This window comes from Ursus arctos, unplaced genomic scaffold (genome assembly GCF_023065955.2).
Source record: "Ursus arctos isolate Adak ecotype North America unplaced genomic scaffold, UrsArc2.0 scaffold_7, whole genome shotgun sequence".
Taxonomy (NCBI): Eukaryota; Metazoa; Chordata; class Mammalia; order Carnivora; family Ursidae; genus Ursus; species Ursus arctos.
This window is the reverse complement of record NW_026623089.1, coordinates 26,056,359-26,073,522: the sequence shown is the minus strand read 5'-3', so window position 1 is coordinate 26,073,522 and position 17,164 is coordinate 26,056,359. Positions and strand designations below refer to the sequence as shown.

At 46.8% G+C, this 17,164-nt stretch overlaps 1 protein-coding gene and 1 long non-coding RNA gene across 7 annotated transcripts in view; one reads left to right on the top strand and one right to left on the bottom strand.

Annotated features, from left to right (window-relative positions):
* Positions 1-11: 11 nt before the first annotated feature.
* On the top strand, positions 12-17,124 carry LOC130543003 (uncharacterized). The gene is made up of 3 exons (XR_008957975.1): positions 12-195; positions 606-678; positions 12,609-17,124. It is a non-coding gene; the product is annotated as an uncharacterized LOC130543003 (long non-coding RNA).
* Positions 1,575-17,164, bottom strand: part of ARMH3 (armadillo like helical domain containing 3) — a 175,715-nt gene continuing 160,125 nt past the window's right edge. For 4 of the 6 annotated variants that reach the window (XM_044382055.3, XM_026493942.4, XM_048218937.2 and 1 more), the window contains 2 exons: positions 5,502-5,618; positions 1,575-3,260 (listed from right to left, as the gene is read on the bottom strand). In XM_044382055.3, the coding sequence (XP_044237990.1) occupies positions 3,168-3,260; positions 5,502-5,618 (210 nt within the window). In that variant the 3' untranslated portion in view covers positions 1,575-3,167. Of the gene's footprint in view, positions 5,619-17,164 lie in introns of all 6 variants that reach the window. The other 2 variants (XM_057308396.1, XM_057308395.1) reach the window with 1 other exon arrangement.

Below are 17,164 nucleotides of genomic sequence, written 5' to 3'. Positions count from 1 at the left end.
GGAACCCGGTGAAAGGGTGAGCTGGGAAGTGCGGGGAGGGAGGCTGGTTCTCCAGCAACACTAACCCCTAAACCTGAAGCCACGGGTCCTGGGGGAGAGGAGGGAGGAGGGCCAGAAAGGACCCACCGGGAAGAAACGGTGCTCCCCCACCCCAACTCTTGGGCACTCCTTCCCCCACCATCAGCACCGTCCAGGGTAAGTCTTTAAGTGCCCTGCCCAGGTCAATCTCCAAGTCAGCCCCCATCTTCTCTATTGTTCTCCTCCCATGTATGGGTCTCCGTGGTGCCTGCCGGTGCCCACCCTGCTAGGAGGAGGGGGTTAGGGATGCAGAGCAAAGAGCAGCCCAGACTCTAACAGGCTCGTCTCAGGCCAGTGGACTAGAGTTTCCTCTTCTCTCAGAAAGACCCCAACCCTCAGCCACTGCAAGACCCCGTCTCTGGGCTACGTTCACTCTGACGGTACCTTCTTCCCTGATCTAATGACCCCCACTGGCCCACCAGGAAGAAAAGGAAAAGAGTGAACCAGGTGTTTCTCAAGACTTGTTCTTTTGTTCCTTTTCCCCCCTCAACTTTCCTGCCCTTCTCTTGTCATCTGCCCTGTCCTAGATTCCTTCTGTTTTCCAGAAGATTTGGGGAGTGACTGAATGGTGTGGGAGATCCAAGTGAAGATACAGAGGGGGTAAGACACGCTCTTGTTATGAGTCCCCCTTCCCTTGGATTAGCTCCTTTTCTGAAGCCAGGGGCTATCACAGAGCTGGGCTGCCTCCAGCTCTCCGAGGAATGGCTACTGAGTGACTGAGCCTACTTGTCTGATCTTACCCAGGCTCTTTACTGGACTGGGGCACAAGAGCCCCACCACCACCACCAGAAGGAAGGGGGTGGGCAGTGTCTGGTGGGTCTGGATGGTGTGGTGGCAGTGTCCCACGTGATCCTCTTGCCTGCCCCATGGCTCCTCTGGAGGGGTGACCTGATGAGACTGAAAGCTTCAGCTAAAGTGACCCCAGCACATTTAATGTCTTCAATTGGATTTAATTTCCAAGCACTTGATTCAATTAACTCAGCAGGAATTGTGGTAGGAGTTCAGGCATGAGAGGGGGACAAGCAGCTAAAAGAAGGGCTGTCTTTGGGAGCAATGCCCTGCTCCTGGCTCTCCCCTGGCTCTGGAGGGTTCTCCACAGATCTGGCATAGATACTGGGGCATGGACAGAGCATGGGCAGCCCCTTTAAGGATTGAATTCTAGATGAAGATGGGACTCCTGTTTGGAGTTCTTAGAACAGATAAATGTAAATGGGCCAAGAGATGGGCTTTTACAGTGGAGGGCAAGGAGTCCTTTGCTACTGCTTCATGCCCTTATTCATTTCATAGGAAAGGGATCCATAAGCAGCAAAGGCAAGGGAAGCTATACATCTCTTAACCTAACTGCCTTCCACTAGGGCCAGGAGACTTAGGAGGAAAGTGAGGATAGGCAGACGGGACGACCACCTGGGAGATTACCTTAACTGTCTTTGAGAAATGAGGTCCGAGTAACAGAGATGAAGGAAAGCAAACCAACAAAAGACACTAAAAAGACCATCCCATACAAATCAATTTTTAATAACTTCAACTTGCCACCAGCTTCCAGCTCCAGCTCCTCTGGGGTTTATCACTGTGGAGAACACTACATGCCCCAGGCTGAGCTACCCCATCTAGTGATCAGATGACCCAGCCCCTGATCTCTCAGGAATCTGCGTCTGTACGTGGCAGCATGCTGGTGGATTCTCTGGAACTAGTGCCTATCTGCTCAATGGTGGAGCCACAACTCTGGTTCCCAGGGAAGGCAAGTATCCTAAAGAGATTTGAAGCTAAGTGGAATAGCAGCCAGGGAGGTCCCAGACCTGCTCTCACTGCTGGTTTCCTGCACTTCCAGAGTCTTCCTCTGCTGCTTGTTCCCTGCCAACCTGAGGGCTTTAGAAAGTGCTTTAGAAGGGGGGAAAGCTCAGAGCAGCAGCTACTTTGAAAGCAGCTGCGGGGTATGGAAAGCCTACAGTAGTCCAGTGGAGGCTGTCCAGAGGAGGAACCATGGGCCAACTTCCCAAAGGCCAGGAGACTTGCCTGTGGCTCCACCCAGAATATGGGTAGACAGAATGGTCTCTCCATGATGCTCACCTGGTCCCTTTCAGATGGAGGGCACCCTGCCCCCAGCAGGTTCTCTCCCTTCCAGTCACCAGACCACAACAGGAACAGATTCCTCCCCTGAGGAAATTCTTAGGCAGGCTGGATGTAAACAACAGCCGGGTGAGGGGGCGGAACAGTGGAGGGGAGCTCAGCAGAGGCAGGAGAGGCTCCCAGAGGAGAAGGTGATTGGGAAGGTGGGGAGGCTGCTGGAAAGGGAACCAGCAAAGTAGGCACCTGAGGGCTCCAGAAAACCTGTCAATGTTTATTTCACACACACACCCTAAAGACAATTTAAACCAGACTGAAAACTAAAAGCTAAGGTTGTGACCCTATAGTGCTGACCAATCAATGGGCTGGAAGGCAGGGGAAGCTAACAGGTACTCCTGGTGCCAAGAATCAAATCCAGAAATTGGTGGCTGGACAGCAGGGCACTGGGCATATTCTAATCTCCAGTCTCCCAGATTTAGAAAGTAGAGAAAAGGTCCTCCACTCCTACCCTACCTTGAGCTGAGCTAAGGGTCCTAATGACTGGACAGAGTGCCTGCAGGGACACAGACTTCAAGCCCAGCTCAGCCCCAGGCCCAAAGAAAGCAGAACTGGCTCCATCTACATCTGAGAGTCTGTTTTCAGACGCCTCAGAGAACCACTGACCCTTAGGATATTGGCATCATCCTAAGACTTGCCCCAACAGCCCCTGAAAATTAGTCAGCAGCCACAATTTATAATCTCAATTGGAAATGTGAGAGGGTATCCAGGGAGCCCATGCTGGAAGTCCCCATATTCTTGAAGGCTTCTCCCTGTGCCCACCCAAGCCCTCCCCAAATAAGATTATCCCTGGTTTGCCCCTCCTGGCCCCTGCTGTCCAAGCTCCACTGAAGCCCGGCCTTCACCGAGAGAACTCGGTATCTGTGTTATTCTCCAACCTTGGGGACAGCCCCTCTCCCCTCAGTCCCCCTCCAGCCCAGGAGCCGCAAGGGTAAGGGCAGTCAGCAGCTGCTCAGATATGCGTGGCCTCAGGAGATAGTGGAGAACTCCTTGAGCAGGACTTCCTGGCTGAGTGTGTGGAAGGCCAGGTTTCTCCGGACGTTGGTGCTAATGGATCGAACCTGGGAAAGGGTTGGAGAAGGTAAGAGGGCACAGGCAGAGAGAAAACAGAGGAGAGAGTTGGTTACACACAACAGAGGGCAGTGCCTGAGGGACAAAGCCAAGATGCAGTGCTACGTGTTTCTCTATAGGAGATGAATCTTAACAGCTATCATTTCTGCAGGCAAATGAGCAGTTATGTGTAAGTGGGAGGAGAGAAGAGGGGCTGAGAGACAGCAACTTCAGGGGATGTGAGAAGAGCATCTGAGCACCTGAAGAGGTAGAGGTAAGCACAGACAGGGAAGGAGGGTGAGCTCAGGCCTTTGTCCTTGCCTTGGCCACGCAGAGGAGGACTGGTCTGGTCAGTGGTCTGATACAGGAGGAGAAAATGAGACTAGAGAATGCATTTCTGATCTTCTCTTCCTTTGTATTTATCTACTTTTCTGGGTTGGAAAGAACACCTAGAGATGCAGCCCCTGTCTGGCATAGATGGCAGGAGTATGATCCAAGGAGGCTGATGACCAGAGGAGGTCATACAGCTTGTGAGCCCCAGGCTTGGAAGCAGGACCCAGGTTTAACTCCCAGTCTAACACTCTTTCCATACCACAAAGAAGACCCCCTGCTTTAGAGGAAAGACTGGTACATATCCCTGCTGTGTCCCCACTGCTCCCCTCACACACTTTCTCCCCATAAACTGAGACCTTTGCAGGAAGTGTTGCCTATGTCAGTGAGGAAAGGACCTGTGGAGAAGGAGTCAGAGGGCCAAACTTCCTGCCATACTCTGAGTGGGTTCTAGGAGGAATCCATCGCACTCTCGAAGAAGCATTGTTCATGGGAAGTAGAAGTGAATGGTGTATGAGAGACTAAGTGGGGGAAAAAGGAGAAAAAGCATGCATATCTACCCCGGCCCCCAAAGACCAGGGAGCTTTCCTCCTATTTCTGCTTAGCTACAGGAAATGTAATGAAGTCATCAGACAGGAGGCAGAGGAAAGGGCAGCATAGCAACTAGCTGGCGGCTCAAGATCATTAGCTCTGAGCCGGACCAGACCCTCTTTGCTCCCTTGTGTCAGAGGTACAGATATAAGGAGAACTGAGTCAGGCGAGGCTAGTACCAAAGGGCCAGAGACAGAGCTCCCCTAACTCTCTCCTTCACGGTCTTTTCCTCTCCAATGTCCTACTCTCTTTGTGAAGTCTGGGCCCCCAGTAAAACCCCACATCAACTTAAAGACTTGCCACGCACCCCATAAAGATGCTTGACTCTGCTTTCTTTATATTCATGGCTTCCCCGTTCCCAACTCACTCACTTCCAGATCTTCCTCACCCTGGGGAAGTCCAAAATCTCAGGAATCTCAAGTCAGGGTCAGAGTCGGGCTGTGTTTAGCACAAGACAGATAATCTACAACCCAGCACCTTCATCACAAACTTGGCAGGGGGAAGTAAAAGCTGGACTGAGGTGCGTTCTACCCAGCTCAGCGGGAGGGCTGAGCTATGGGAAGGAGTTACAGTGTGTCCTGGTCTCAGCCTCCAGCCACAATGTTCATTTACAACCAGGTAGGTGGAGTGGCAGGACCCAGACGGGCAGGCCTAGCTTCTCCCAAGAGCAGCTCTGAGCACAGGCCAGGAGAGAGACCATCAGCAGGGAGAGGCCGGTTCTGTGGCAGGGCTGACTGGGAGGTGGAGTAGGAGGCAGAGCAAATGCTCACTGGCTCCAGGTGGCCAAGGGTGGGGACTGCAGGAAGCTGAGTGACTGGAAAGGGAGTGTGGGGGCAGGGAATGAGGACAGGGGAACTAGATTGGGAGGGCACTCAGACCAGAAGCCAGTTAGGAATTTAGGAAGAAGTGATTGCATAAGGAGGAGAAGAATCAATGACTCTCATTAGCTGCTTGGAGGACGGATAAGGAGTAATGAGCCAGAGCTGCCACTGGGAACACACGTCAAACCCCAGGCCCAGCTGGAGCTGTTCAAGGGCTGTCTCCATGGCTGCAGAAGAGAGATGGATGGGCAATTTCGCCTCAGAGAACCCTAACCCTCACCCTTCCCCGCCTGGCACTAGTACCCTGGGGAATATCTTCTCTCATTGCCCGGTCCTGGACTGCTTTAGAAGAGAAGTTGCACACCCAATCTCAGCAGACCCCTCAAGCCTTATTTCATTGGCCTTTGGCAAACTGTGGTTGCTCCCTAGATGCCCACCTGCACAGTATAATCCACTGGCTGGGAAAGGGCCCTGGAGATACAGGCAGAGATGGCGGTGGCGCAGACTCACCAGCTCTTTGAAGAAGGCAGCTTCCTTGTGCTGCTCCGAATAGCGCTCATACTGGTCCAGGCCATCCTGCAGCTTCAGTGTGAGCGTGTCATAGTTGGCTCGTACTACCTCCAGCACCTGGGGGAGGTCAAGGGCCAGGCAGGACTTAGGCCATTCAAACCCTAGGTCACTTGGTCCCCAGACCCCTCCTGCTGCCTCCTGGGTTGGATTCAATCTGGAGGAACACCTCCAGAGACTATGCTCATTACTTATCACCCAGAAAAAAGTCTGGCCACAGAGAGCAATTCCTCAGGTTTCTGGGACCTTTTTTTTTTTTTTTTAAGATTTTATTTATTTATTTGACAGAGCAAGCGAGCGCACAAACAGGGGGAGCAGGAGAGGCAGAGGGAGAAGCAGGCTCCCCACTGAGCAGGGAGCCCAATGTGGGACTCGATTCCAGAACCTTGGGATCGTGACCTGAGCCGAAGGCAGATGCTTAACTGACTGAGCCACTCAGGAGCCCTCTGCGACCACTTTCTAATCTCTTGTATTCCTGACTTTTCCTGACCCATCCCGCCTGGCCACCACGGCTGTTTATTCGGGATATGGTAAAAGAGCACGAGAAGAGGTGACAGAACAGTGAGTGTCTGAGCTCAGCAGCATCCTGATACCATAACTGTGTTCTCAGCCATATCCCGCAGCTTTCTTTGGCCAGGTTGTCACAGTTGCTGAGTAAGAATTTGCCAATGTCTCCTTTTTCTCTTTCTGGGAACCACATTTCTTCAGTCCCGGGATGTTCCTCAGCACCATCTGCCACTTGTTTTCATCTCTCCATGCCAACTCAGTCTTCCCATCCATTGCCTGGATCAAAATTTTGGGCTTCCAGCCTTGGGATGTAGGGGACACTTTCTTGACTAAGCTAGAGCAGACTGCATCTTTTGTTCTGATGAGGGGTCTCTCCCCTTTCTCATTCTATGGGGTGGGTAGATTCAGACCTCCACTAACTCCAGGAACCTTGGATCTCTGTGGTTCCAAAAGGAAGTTCTGGTGTGACCTCAGTTGTTAAGACCATGAATTGGTCTTAGGACAACTTGGGGGAAATGCACTACATCAAGATAGAAGTGAGCTGGGCAGAAAGGAGAGACCAGGAGATGGAATGACTGCTCACTGTGGTAATCTGGGTGCTAGCTATTTTGTAACTTGATCTGACTAGGGTGGGAAGTCTATGATGTCATGGAGAGCTCCCAGCTCAGTAAGGAACTTGGGAGGAATGAGTGAGGCTTAATTCTTTTTTTTTCTTTTCAAATATTTTATTTATTTATTTGCCAGAGTGAGAGAGTGAGCATGAGCAGGGGGGAAGCAGCAGGCAGAAGGAGAAGCAGGCTCCCCTCTGAGCAAGGAGCCCAGTGCAGGACTCAATTCCAGGACCCTGGGATCATGATCTGAGCTGAAGGCAGACACTTAGCTTAACTGACTGAGCCACCCAGGCGTCCCATTGTGAGGCTTAATTCTAACAGAAGGTAGGGGTGAAGAGAATAAGCTAGAGTCAGGACTGGTCAGAGGGAGGAAGATGGCCTCCTGAGGGGCACAAAAGTACCTCTGGGCTGTTCTCACCAATTCAGTCTTGTGCCAGGACACACTTCACTTGGTAGCAAACACTTCTGCCTGCCAAGAATTTCTGAGGGGAGAGTAATGATGGAGAACACAGGGAAGGCTATGTCCTCGAGTCTGGGGGGAAGGGATAGCTAGGGCAAAGGTCCGGCGCAGGCTCCAGACTCAGTCTCCTTTCCTCCAGACACTTAGCTCCTCAAGGTCACTCTGCCTGGCTATATCCGAGAGACCCTATTATGGGCTGGCTCCTTTGCTTCTAATTCCATTTGTCAGCTCTGTCAGCAGGAGGACCAGTACTCAGCAATGGCAGTCACCCACAAAGTAATCCAGCCCTCTCATACGTGTGGGCTGTGCCTGCAGCTGAAATATCTACAGCCAAGGTCTTGGACCAGAAGTGAATGTCTTGAACCCTTAAAAAAGCAAAATTCCTCCAAGATGGAACCGGACCCCAGGAACCAGACAGAACAGAATAATACATGCTTTCCCTAACCCTGAACTCAGGGCAGCCTCAGCAATGCCTATGACCAGCATCCTGGCTCAGCCAGCCCTGAGGGGTATCAGGTTAAGACAAATCCCATGCTCAAGCCAGTTCTGAGAAGAAGGTGCAGCGTGTCAAGAGATGCTGCATCTGGAGAGCCTCAGGCCTCAGGCCATGCTGCCCTGATCACCTGGGCTTTCTCCTCCCACCACGGCCAAGTGGAAGGTCTAAGATCTCACTCAGAACAGGGACTTTTCATTTCCCAACAAATCTGGTTTTTGCCAGAAGAATTAGTTCAGTTTCTTTAAGGGACGTGAAAGCAGAGAAGGTCCTTGAACTATCAGTTCCTTGGAAGGAAAGCAGAGGCCTGGCTGGACTTAGTGCATGACCTCAGCTCTCCTCTTATCAGGTCGTACTTCCTTTCTTCTTTTTTTTACCCACGGGTAAGCTGCCTTCAGTCCACTCTGCCTCTTCCATCTCCCACCCTATTCACCTCTCTTAGATTCCCAGGAGAAGAAGACATTCTTTTTTTTTTTTTTTTTTTTTTTTTTTAAGATTTTATTTATTTATTTTACAGAGACAGACAGCGAGAGAGGGAACACAAGCAAGGGGACTCTGACTCAGCAGGGAGCCTGATGCGGGGCTTGACACCAGGACCCTGGGATCATGACCTGAGCCGAAGGCAGACGCCTCACGGCTGAGCCACCCAGGCACCCCAGAAGTAGATATTCTAAGTTCAGGTCTGGGCCCTAGCCCACTTGGGACTCTGGAGCACTAGGGCTACATTCCTATTCTAGGATTTGGCTTTCTGTACCTTTGGACTTTAGGAACATATCCCATTTGGGCTTCACATTCCACACTGGCCTGGGACGTGGCAAAGGACAGTACTCAGGCAGAAGGCAATCTCTCAGGGTGCTTGTACCTTAGGTTTTACCACAATTTGTAACCCCAGTCTCTGGCTTTCTGGCCATTCCAAAGGTCCTTCCCCAATCCATCAGGGAACACTCTATTTCCCAAGTGCAAGCCCACCTTCCGTCATCAGGTTGTTGGGCTTGTGGGCTTCCTAGAACCATGCCCACCACCTCAGCTCAAGGCAGTTCCAAAAGCAGAAAAACATTAACAAGCCACAGGCTCTCTAAGGAGTCCTTACACGCCCACATATGGCCCTCAGTAGACAGACGCCTGGGTCCTGGCAAGGGACCTGACAGAAAAAGAACTTAACTGGGAATCCCACTCTTACAATGGATCTCAGACAATTTACCTAAGCTCTTTGAGCCTCAGCCTGTCTCTCTCTATAAAATGGATTTTTTTTTAGATTTTTATTTATTTATTTGAGAGAGAGAGCGCATGCACGCAAGAGGGAGAGAGAGAGCACAAGTGGGGTGAGGGGCAGAGGGAGAAGCAGGCTCCTCGCTGAGCAGGAAGCCCAATACAGGACTTGATCCTGGGATTCCAGGATTGTGATCTGAGCCAAAGGCAGGTGCTCAACCGACTGAGCCACTCAGGCATCCCTATAAAATGGAATTTGAATTCACCTTCCTAAAAGAACATGGGAATAAACATTTTGACTCCACATACAACTGATAAAAACATTATCATCCCAGTGGCTACACAGCTACCTGGACAGCTCCTGGGACTTAAGAGGAATGGTCTTCACAGCCCAGGAAGTACTTACCGATTTCAAACTAACCCAAAGAACCTTTGTGTAGAAATAATTCTTCACCACAAAGGAACATCTTCTGGATTTAGGTGGAAGATATAAATGGCCTCAGTTTCAAAGATCATATGCCCTCTTCTCTGCCTTGAAATATTCTGCCTCAGGTGAAGGAAGAAAAACTAGGAGTGGGGTAGGGACCTAAACCCCTCCCCTAAAGTCTCTGGAGGAGAAGGGCCTGACATAGGCTTTAAGGTCAGAGAGATGAATTTTGGTCCCATATCAACGACTAGTGAGCTGTAAACTTATACATATTACTTAATCTCTTTGAGACTCAGTTTTCTTATCTATAAAATGGGGATAACACTACCCATACTATAACCTTATAAAGCTGATATAAGAATGATATGAGATGACTGTCCAATGTCTAACACATAAGGAATAGTCAATAAATGGTTACTAATTTTACAATGAAAAGTTCTTTCTGGTGACAATAGACATTTGGTAGTTCTTATCCCCAGATAGTTCTAACCATAAGCCAGGAGATAGGGCCTTGCACATCTTCATTCAGATTCTGGTAAAGAAGAAATCTAATTTCTCTATTCAATATGAAAGCAGGCTTCCATAATGACCCCACTATCCTTAGTGTAACTGGCAATGCATTAGCCAGAAGTCAAAGAATATCTAGTACCCACTGCTTAACAATCCTGATGTTATCCAAGAGGATACAGGTTAAAGAAAAACTCAGCAGAGATGCCCAGAGAGGCCAGTTTTGCATAATACAGGTTGTGAAGCTCCTGGCCGTATCAGGATCAGGAAGGAGAGAGACCCCAGTGCACAAAGTGAGATATATATATTTATTTATTTATTTTCAAAAAGCTCAATATTATTGAAGAGGTTCAGACACACACACCTTTCCCCAAGCACATATGATAGGCATTCCCCACAGACTATTCAGTAGCCTGGGCCCCATTTTTTTTTAAGTTTTTTTTAGCAGAGCCTTTGAAATGGGAAGTAACTTTTAGCCTAAAGATAGCAGCAAAGGAGAATTACCAATGGAAAAGTTCCTGGCAAATGGCTATCCAATCTTGATGTTAGAGGTCTATGCCTTGTGTGTGAAAAATTGTTTAGTCTCAAATGTCTGATGGACTGAATTCCAAGAATGAGAATTTGCAGACATCTAAGTAATAGGATGTGACCTGACAGCAAACTTGTGTTCATTACCTTCTCAATCTGAACTGACATCTACAGTATAACCTATTTGGGGAGAGTACGTAAGACTGCTAGCCACCCACTTTCAGCCAGGGCAACATGTATGTCTTTCCCTAGAAGCCAGGCTGCCAAATGAGGATGAAACCACAAGGTGACAATAGAGACACTTAGTGAGACTTCTTATAGAATAGGAAATAAACATGGAACCTATCAAGACTGCAGTGGGATGTAATAGAAAGAAGCTATAGAGTTAGAGAAACCTGGGTTCATATCTTGGCATCATCATTTAGTACTTATATGACCTTGAGCTGTCTACGCTTTAGTTTCTTTATCGGTAAAACAGTCATCATCACACCACTTTTTATAATATTATGAAGATTAGAGATAATATATGAAATAAACATAAAATATAAATCATAAGATCTAGCCAACGGAAGGTGCCAATGAATGAAGGCTACTGAGATTGAAACAAAAAAAGAAATGGAAATAGGAAATACTTGATCCATTCGAATAAGATGAATGAGGTGGTGAAATGGTGGCCAGGAAGGTCTGGAGCTCTCACTAAAAGGAGAACGATATGGAAGGCAACCATGTCTCTTTTTGCCAAAGTGTTACTATGGGGACAGAACCACAGAAATAATAGTTCTGGAAGGAACTTTTGAAATCACCTGCCTAATCCATGGCCCTCATTTCACAGATGAAGAACAGATGTCCAGAAAGATTGTAAATACCCAAACACAAAGCTGGAATTAGACAAGAGAGTCTTCTGACTCCCAATCCAGTGCTCTTTCTGTATTGGCAAGCTAATTTAAACTGGGGGCACATTCCTTAGTTTACAGGCTAAGCTTAATTTTTCAGAGAACAAACATTCAAGGAATTCAAACTCACTAAGGAGTGGGGAAGCATGACCTGTGGAGAGCTGGAAAGGTAACCTGGTGAAAGCCTGGTTTGATGCTTTAAGTTTTCATTGCTACCAGGTCCCTCAGGGCTCCAGGGCTTGTCAATTTCCACCAACAGCAGCTGAAGATCCTGCTCAGCCCTGCTGCAGTTGGTTATCAACTACCACCAAAACTGTAAAGACCACGCCAAACTCATTATCAGCAAAATCTAGTTTGGGCTGCTATTTTATTTTTATTTTTATTTTTATTTTTATTTTAGAAAGAGAGAGAGAACACAAGAATGAGGGGCAGAGGGAGAAGGAGACAGAATCTCAAGCAGACTCTACACTGAGTGTGAAGCCCACAGACTGCACAGAGTGCAGAGCCCACACAGGGCTCGTTCTCACAACCCTGACATCATGACCTGAGCTGAAACCAAGAGTTGGACACTCAACCGAATGAGCCACCCAGGTGCCCCGGGGTTGCTATTTTAATTATTTGTTACTCATTTAGAAGCTTGAAATACAAAGGTCTTTAATCTTCCATGGGCTTCTTTGGCTGCAGCCGTCAGGTGGTCTCCAGGCTTGGGACTCAGGGTGTTAAAAATATTCAGTGAGGGGTACCTGAGTGGCTCAGTCGGTTACGCATCTGCCTTTGGCTCAGGTCATGATCCCAACATTCTGGGATCGAGTGCATCGGTTCCCTGCTCAGCGGGGAGGCTGCTTCTCCCTCCACTCCCTCCCAAAGATTCAATGAATACCTTCTACAATGTGACCCCTCCCTTTTTAAAAAGTAAACTCTATGTCCAACATGGGGCTCAAACTCATGACCCCGAGATCAAGAGTCTCAGGCTCCACCGACCGAGCCAGCCAGGGGCCCCAAAATACATTCTACAATGAATGCTCATACCTCAAGGCCAATTTTTCATTCTCTGAAAGAGACTGTAACCACTCCCTTCCCACTTCCATGCCCTTCTGCTTTGACCCTGCCAAACCCCTAATCCTAGAAAAATTAATCTCTGGATGATTTGAAACAGATATAGTAATTATAAGGAGGAAAGATGATAAACGCTTTTAGAGGATTTTCATGATAATCGCCATCTTATCTCTCCCACTGGACTCTGGCCGTTTGCTCTATTTCAGGTGTTTATTCACTAATAGAGAATATTATTTTTTTGCTCCATTTTTTTCCCCATAAGGTGGGCAAAGGCAGCGTGAGAGATCAAGCTCTGAAATCACAAACGGAGAGCATCATCAGGTGTAACACTGCATATTGCCTTTTCTTCTCTCTCTCAGGGTTTGAGAAAGCTGACCAGATACTGCTTATTCTACGAGCTGATGACAGAGAAATAATGAAAGAATTTGGTCCATGGCAAGTTGTTGGGAAAGGAAATTCATTCCTTGCAATGGTTCCACCTTTGGGACAAAGCTATTCTTGTGCCCAGAGAACCAAGAAGATTGGACTAAAAGGGTTTGCTCTCCATGCCACCTGTCTAAACTGTTCATTGCTCTAGCATCAAGTCCTATCTCTAAAGAAATAGTGCTGAGCAGAGCAGGCCTTCCACAACAGTCAGTGGTAAAGGGACTGCTAGAGGGGAGAGGAGTGGCCAAGTAGCTGCAGGCAGTTTTTATGGTGAATGCAGACTGAGATCTCCCTCTCGTCGTCCCGGGAAGAACACACGTTAAGTCAGCCAGGAAGTCTGAAAACTTTTTCCTTCTACTACCCAGCAAACTTCCTCAAACTCAAAGGAAGATACCCTTTCCTCTAAAAATGAGAATGACCTATTCAAGGCATTGCCTAGCTCCTTTCTCTGAATCTGTTATAGGGCTGAAATGCTCTGTAAATTTTGGCAAGAGACTGAAGACAAATTTGAAGTCTGATCATTCTTTTTCTCTGAAAGGACCTAATCTATGTAGCCACTCATCTGTCCTCTACTTTCCCTAAACCAGACCTTCCCCAGAACTGGTGATGTGTCTCCCAATGAGGAACAACCCTCTCTCCTCCCAGAAGCAATAAAGGTCTGTCCCTAACCTTGCGATTTCACCAGTGCAAGGACAGCCTCTCAGTGGCCTCTCAGTTAAGCAGTGCTCTGCTCAGGTGTTGCACTGCATGGAAGCAGAATTTGGATGATAAAGAAGCAAAAAGACAATTCTTCCTCCTCCATAACCCACATTTATTCTTCTAAATTCAGAATTAGCTAAACAAGAAGCACTGCAAAGATGTTCTCCAAGTAAAGACCGTGACGGGTCACTACTGGGTCTAGTTGTACTTGGGCCCTGAAAAAGAGTTTCAACCAACAGCTACTAATTTTCAAAATAACATAGTTAGGAGTATGGCTGTATTTCACTCTCATGTGGAATTTAAGAAACACAACAAAAAACAAATTAAGGAAAAAAGAGCGACAAACCAAAAAACTGACTCCTAACTAGAGAGAACAAACTGGTGGTTGCCTGCGAGGAGGTGGGTGGGGGATGGGTGAAACAGGAGAAGGATTCAGAGGACACTTACCTGGGGCGCCTGAGTGGCTCAGTTGGTTAAGCAACTGCCTTCTGCTCAGGTCATGATCCTGGAGTCCCAGGATTGCATCCCGTGTCCCACTCCCCGCTCAGCAGGGAGTCTGCTGCTCCCTCTGACTCTCCCCCCCCCATGCTCTCTCATTCTCTCTCAAATAAATTTTAAAAATTAAAAAAAAAAAAAGACGCTTATCTTGATGAGCACTGAGCAATGGATAGAATTGTTGAATCACTATGTGCATACCTGAAACTAAAATAACACTGTATGTTAATTATACTAGAATTAAAAAAAAAAAAAAAAGTATGGCTCTAGAGTCAGGCTGCCTGAACTCATCCTAGCTCCACCACTTACTAGTAGGTTAGCCTGGCTGGTAAGCCTCAGTTTCCTCATCTGTAAAACATGGATTATAATAATGTTCTTCAGAGACAAGTAGTTGTGAGGGTTAGATAAGGCAATAGATATAAAGTGCCAGTCATACTACCTGACAAAGAGTGCTTTACATTATGATTCTCTTTCATTTTAGTATAACTCCACGAATAATGGCTTTTTGTTCTTTTTTTTATTTAAATTCAATTAACATACAGTGTATTTTTTTTTAAATAATCTTTCACTTTTTTTTTTTTAAGATTTTATTCTATTTGAGAGAGAGTACAGCAGAGGGAGAAGCATGCTCTCTGCAGGGAGCATGACATGGGGGCTCAATCCCAGGACCCTGGGATCATGGCCCGAGCTGAAGGGAGACATTCAATTGTTCAACCGACTGAGCCACCCAGAAGCCCCATGATATATAGTGTATTATTAGAAATAACTGCTTTTTAGAACCTGAAATTCCAAGCCTTGCCATAAATGAGCAAACTCTCCCCTCCCCCACTTTCTAGAAGAGATGTGTCTTCCATAGGCTTCCCAAAGAGGGATTTCCTGTGGAGAAAAGAATATATGTAGACAGGCAGAGTGGCAGGTCCTCTCCTGGAAAAACAAATGTACTACTACCACCGATTTCCTTGCTGAAACTGTGTCACAGCTAGATTGCCAGTCCCCTAAAGGAAGAGACCCAGTGTTACATTATAGATTTTCCACAATGCCTAACAGAGTCCTAAGAAACAGTAAACATTCAACATGCTTGTGGACTAATTTAGTAACACTCAGGCCCAACCAAAAAGGAAAGGAATTTCTCATCAAGGTCACACAATAAGATTAGAGTTAAGCCATCACAGTACACCCAGCATTCTTCTCAGCATTCTGATAGGCGTCTAAAGCCCTCAGAGCCAAGTGCTGCCTTTAAGGAGCTAACAAACAAAATGGGGACTCAAGATAAACCGCCTTGAAGGTCATACCCACAGATATAAGCACTTACAGGGTGGAGCCAGCAGTGCTTAGTGTTGTTTGGCATCAGCTGCAAAACTGACCAATGAATGAGTGGCCTCATGGAAAGAGTATCACACCTTTTAAAACAGGGAAAATTAACGAATCCAAGATTTCTTCTATGTTGTCCACCACCTCCTCCACTTTACATTACTGTGTCAGTTACTTCTGAGTGCAAAATTTTCCACCAGTGTAGTAAGGCCCCTGAGATGGCAGCCGCCAGGAGGGCCATTAGTTCTGACAAGTCCGTGACTCTGGCACTGACAGCTTAGGCTCATCAGGTCCTGTCACCTGAGGGGCAGACTGCTTAGGCTCAGCCCTGATGCTGAAAAAATAAGTCCTGCACAAAAGATGAGCAAAAGGTTAAAAAGGTGGGAAAGAATATTACTTTACTTCCCAAACACACAATCTATTGCTTCAATTTCTCAGAAATCAGGCTTGATCCATTCTAAAATGTCCTTTTGAGGTGTGTTCAGTTTAGCAATGAATTTCAACTGCACAAGTTCTGCTCCACTGTGCAGGGTACTCATTAGATAACTGTCCAAAACAATCAAAGCACATACACACGGTGTTCTTTGAATAGCCAGGTTCGAAGTCTTGGTGAGCTATTTTTAGCACTTTGTTGCATACTGTAACTAACAGATTTGCATCTCAGAAGATGAGGAGAAGAAACAACTAGGTTCAGGAGCTCCAAGGCTAACTAGCACCCAGAGAAGGCTATTTACTTCCTTCAGATTCGGTCTGCTTAAGTTTCTCTTAAACAGGGCAAAACCTGTCCATCCAGACATGGCCTAAAAGGGACAAAGGGATCAAGTACACAGTTAAAAGGACAAAATGTCAGCTATGCAAGAGCTTCATGTTTCAATTCTCCTTCTTGTTTTGAGAGATTTGAGGGTAAGCCTGTGTAAAGGATCAATGTAAGTCTGGGACCTGGACCCAAGAACAGAAAGGGAAAATGGGGAAAGGGAAGAGACATCTTTTAGTGGATTATCTTAAAAAGAATATTAAAATGCTCACTACATATATTGTTTCCAATATCCATTCAAGACTCTACCCTCTACTGACTGAAAGAGGAAGAAAGAGAAATGAAGTAAAATGGGACAATATATGTGAATAGTTAATACAAGGGAAGGTTCTCTGAAAAGTGAGTGAAATTAAAAAAATTTAGCTGAGTAACTCCAAGTATACTGTAATATTTTTAAGTAGTTTACGACTTCCACTTCAGTCATGATGGAGTAGGTAAGAACTGTGAAAGACACAACCCTCTGGATAATAGGGAGTGGATAACAGGGATACTAGGATAGACACTGGATAATAGGGAGTTCAGGACAGGTATGCCGAGAGAAAGAAAACATAAGGTGAGCATAAGGTCTTGCTGGGCTAAGGAGACACACTGGACTTTGGGGAGACAGAGGTGGCTAGAATTTGTAAGGCAGATTAACAGAGATTTGCATAGTATTCCCACTGAATCTGTTGCTGATAATAAGGATTGCACGTGTAGGGTAAAAACTCAATGAGATCTCCCCCAAAAAGAGAATCTTGTAAGCTCATACAGGACTGAGAGGTGTTTGATTTTGACCAACCAGAATGAGAAGTGCCTGTGGAATACCTACGACATTCCGGAGACCCCAGAACGGTCACACCTTAGTAGTGGAACCAAACTAGCCCTAGAGTGAAGGCTACTCTAAACCTACCCAAACAAAGATTAAAAACAAGTTTCACGGATGAATTTGGTCAAAAGGCACATACTTCCAGTTATAAAATAAATAAGTACTGATGATGTACAATATATTGGCTATAATTGACACGGCTGTATGGTACGTCTGAATGTTAAGAATGAGTCCTAAGAGCTCTCATCACAAGGAAAAAAATGTTTTTGCCCTTTCTTTGGTATCTGTATGAGATGGATGTTGATTAAACTTATTGTGGTCATCATTTCATAATATATGTAAGTCATGTCATTGTGCTGTGCACC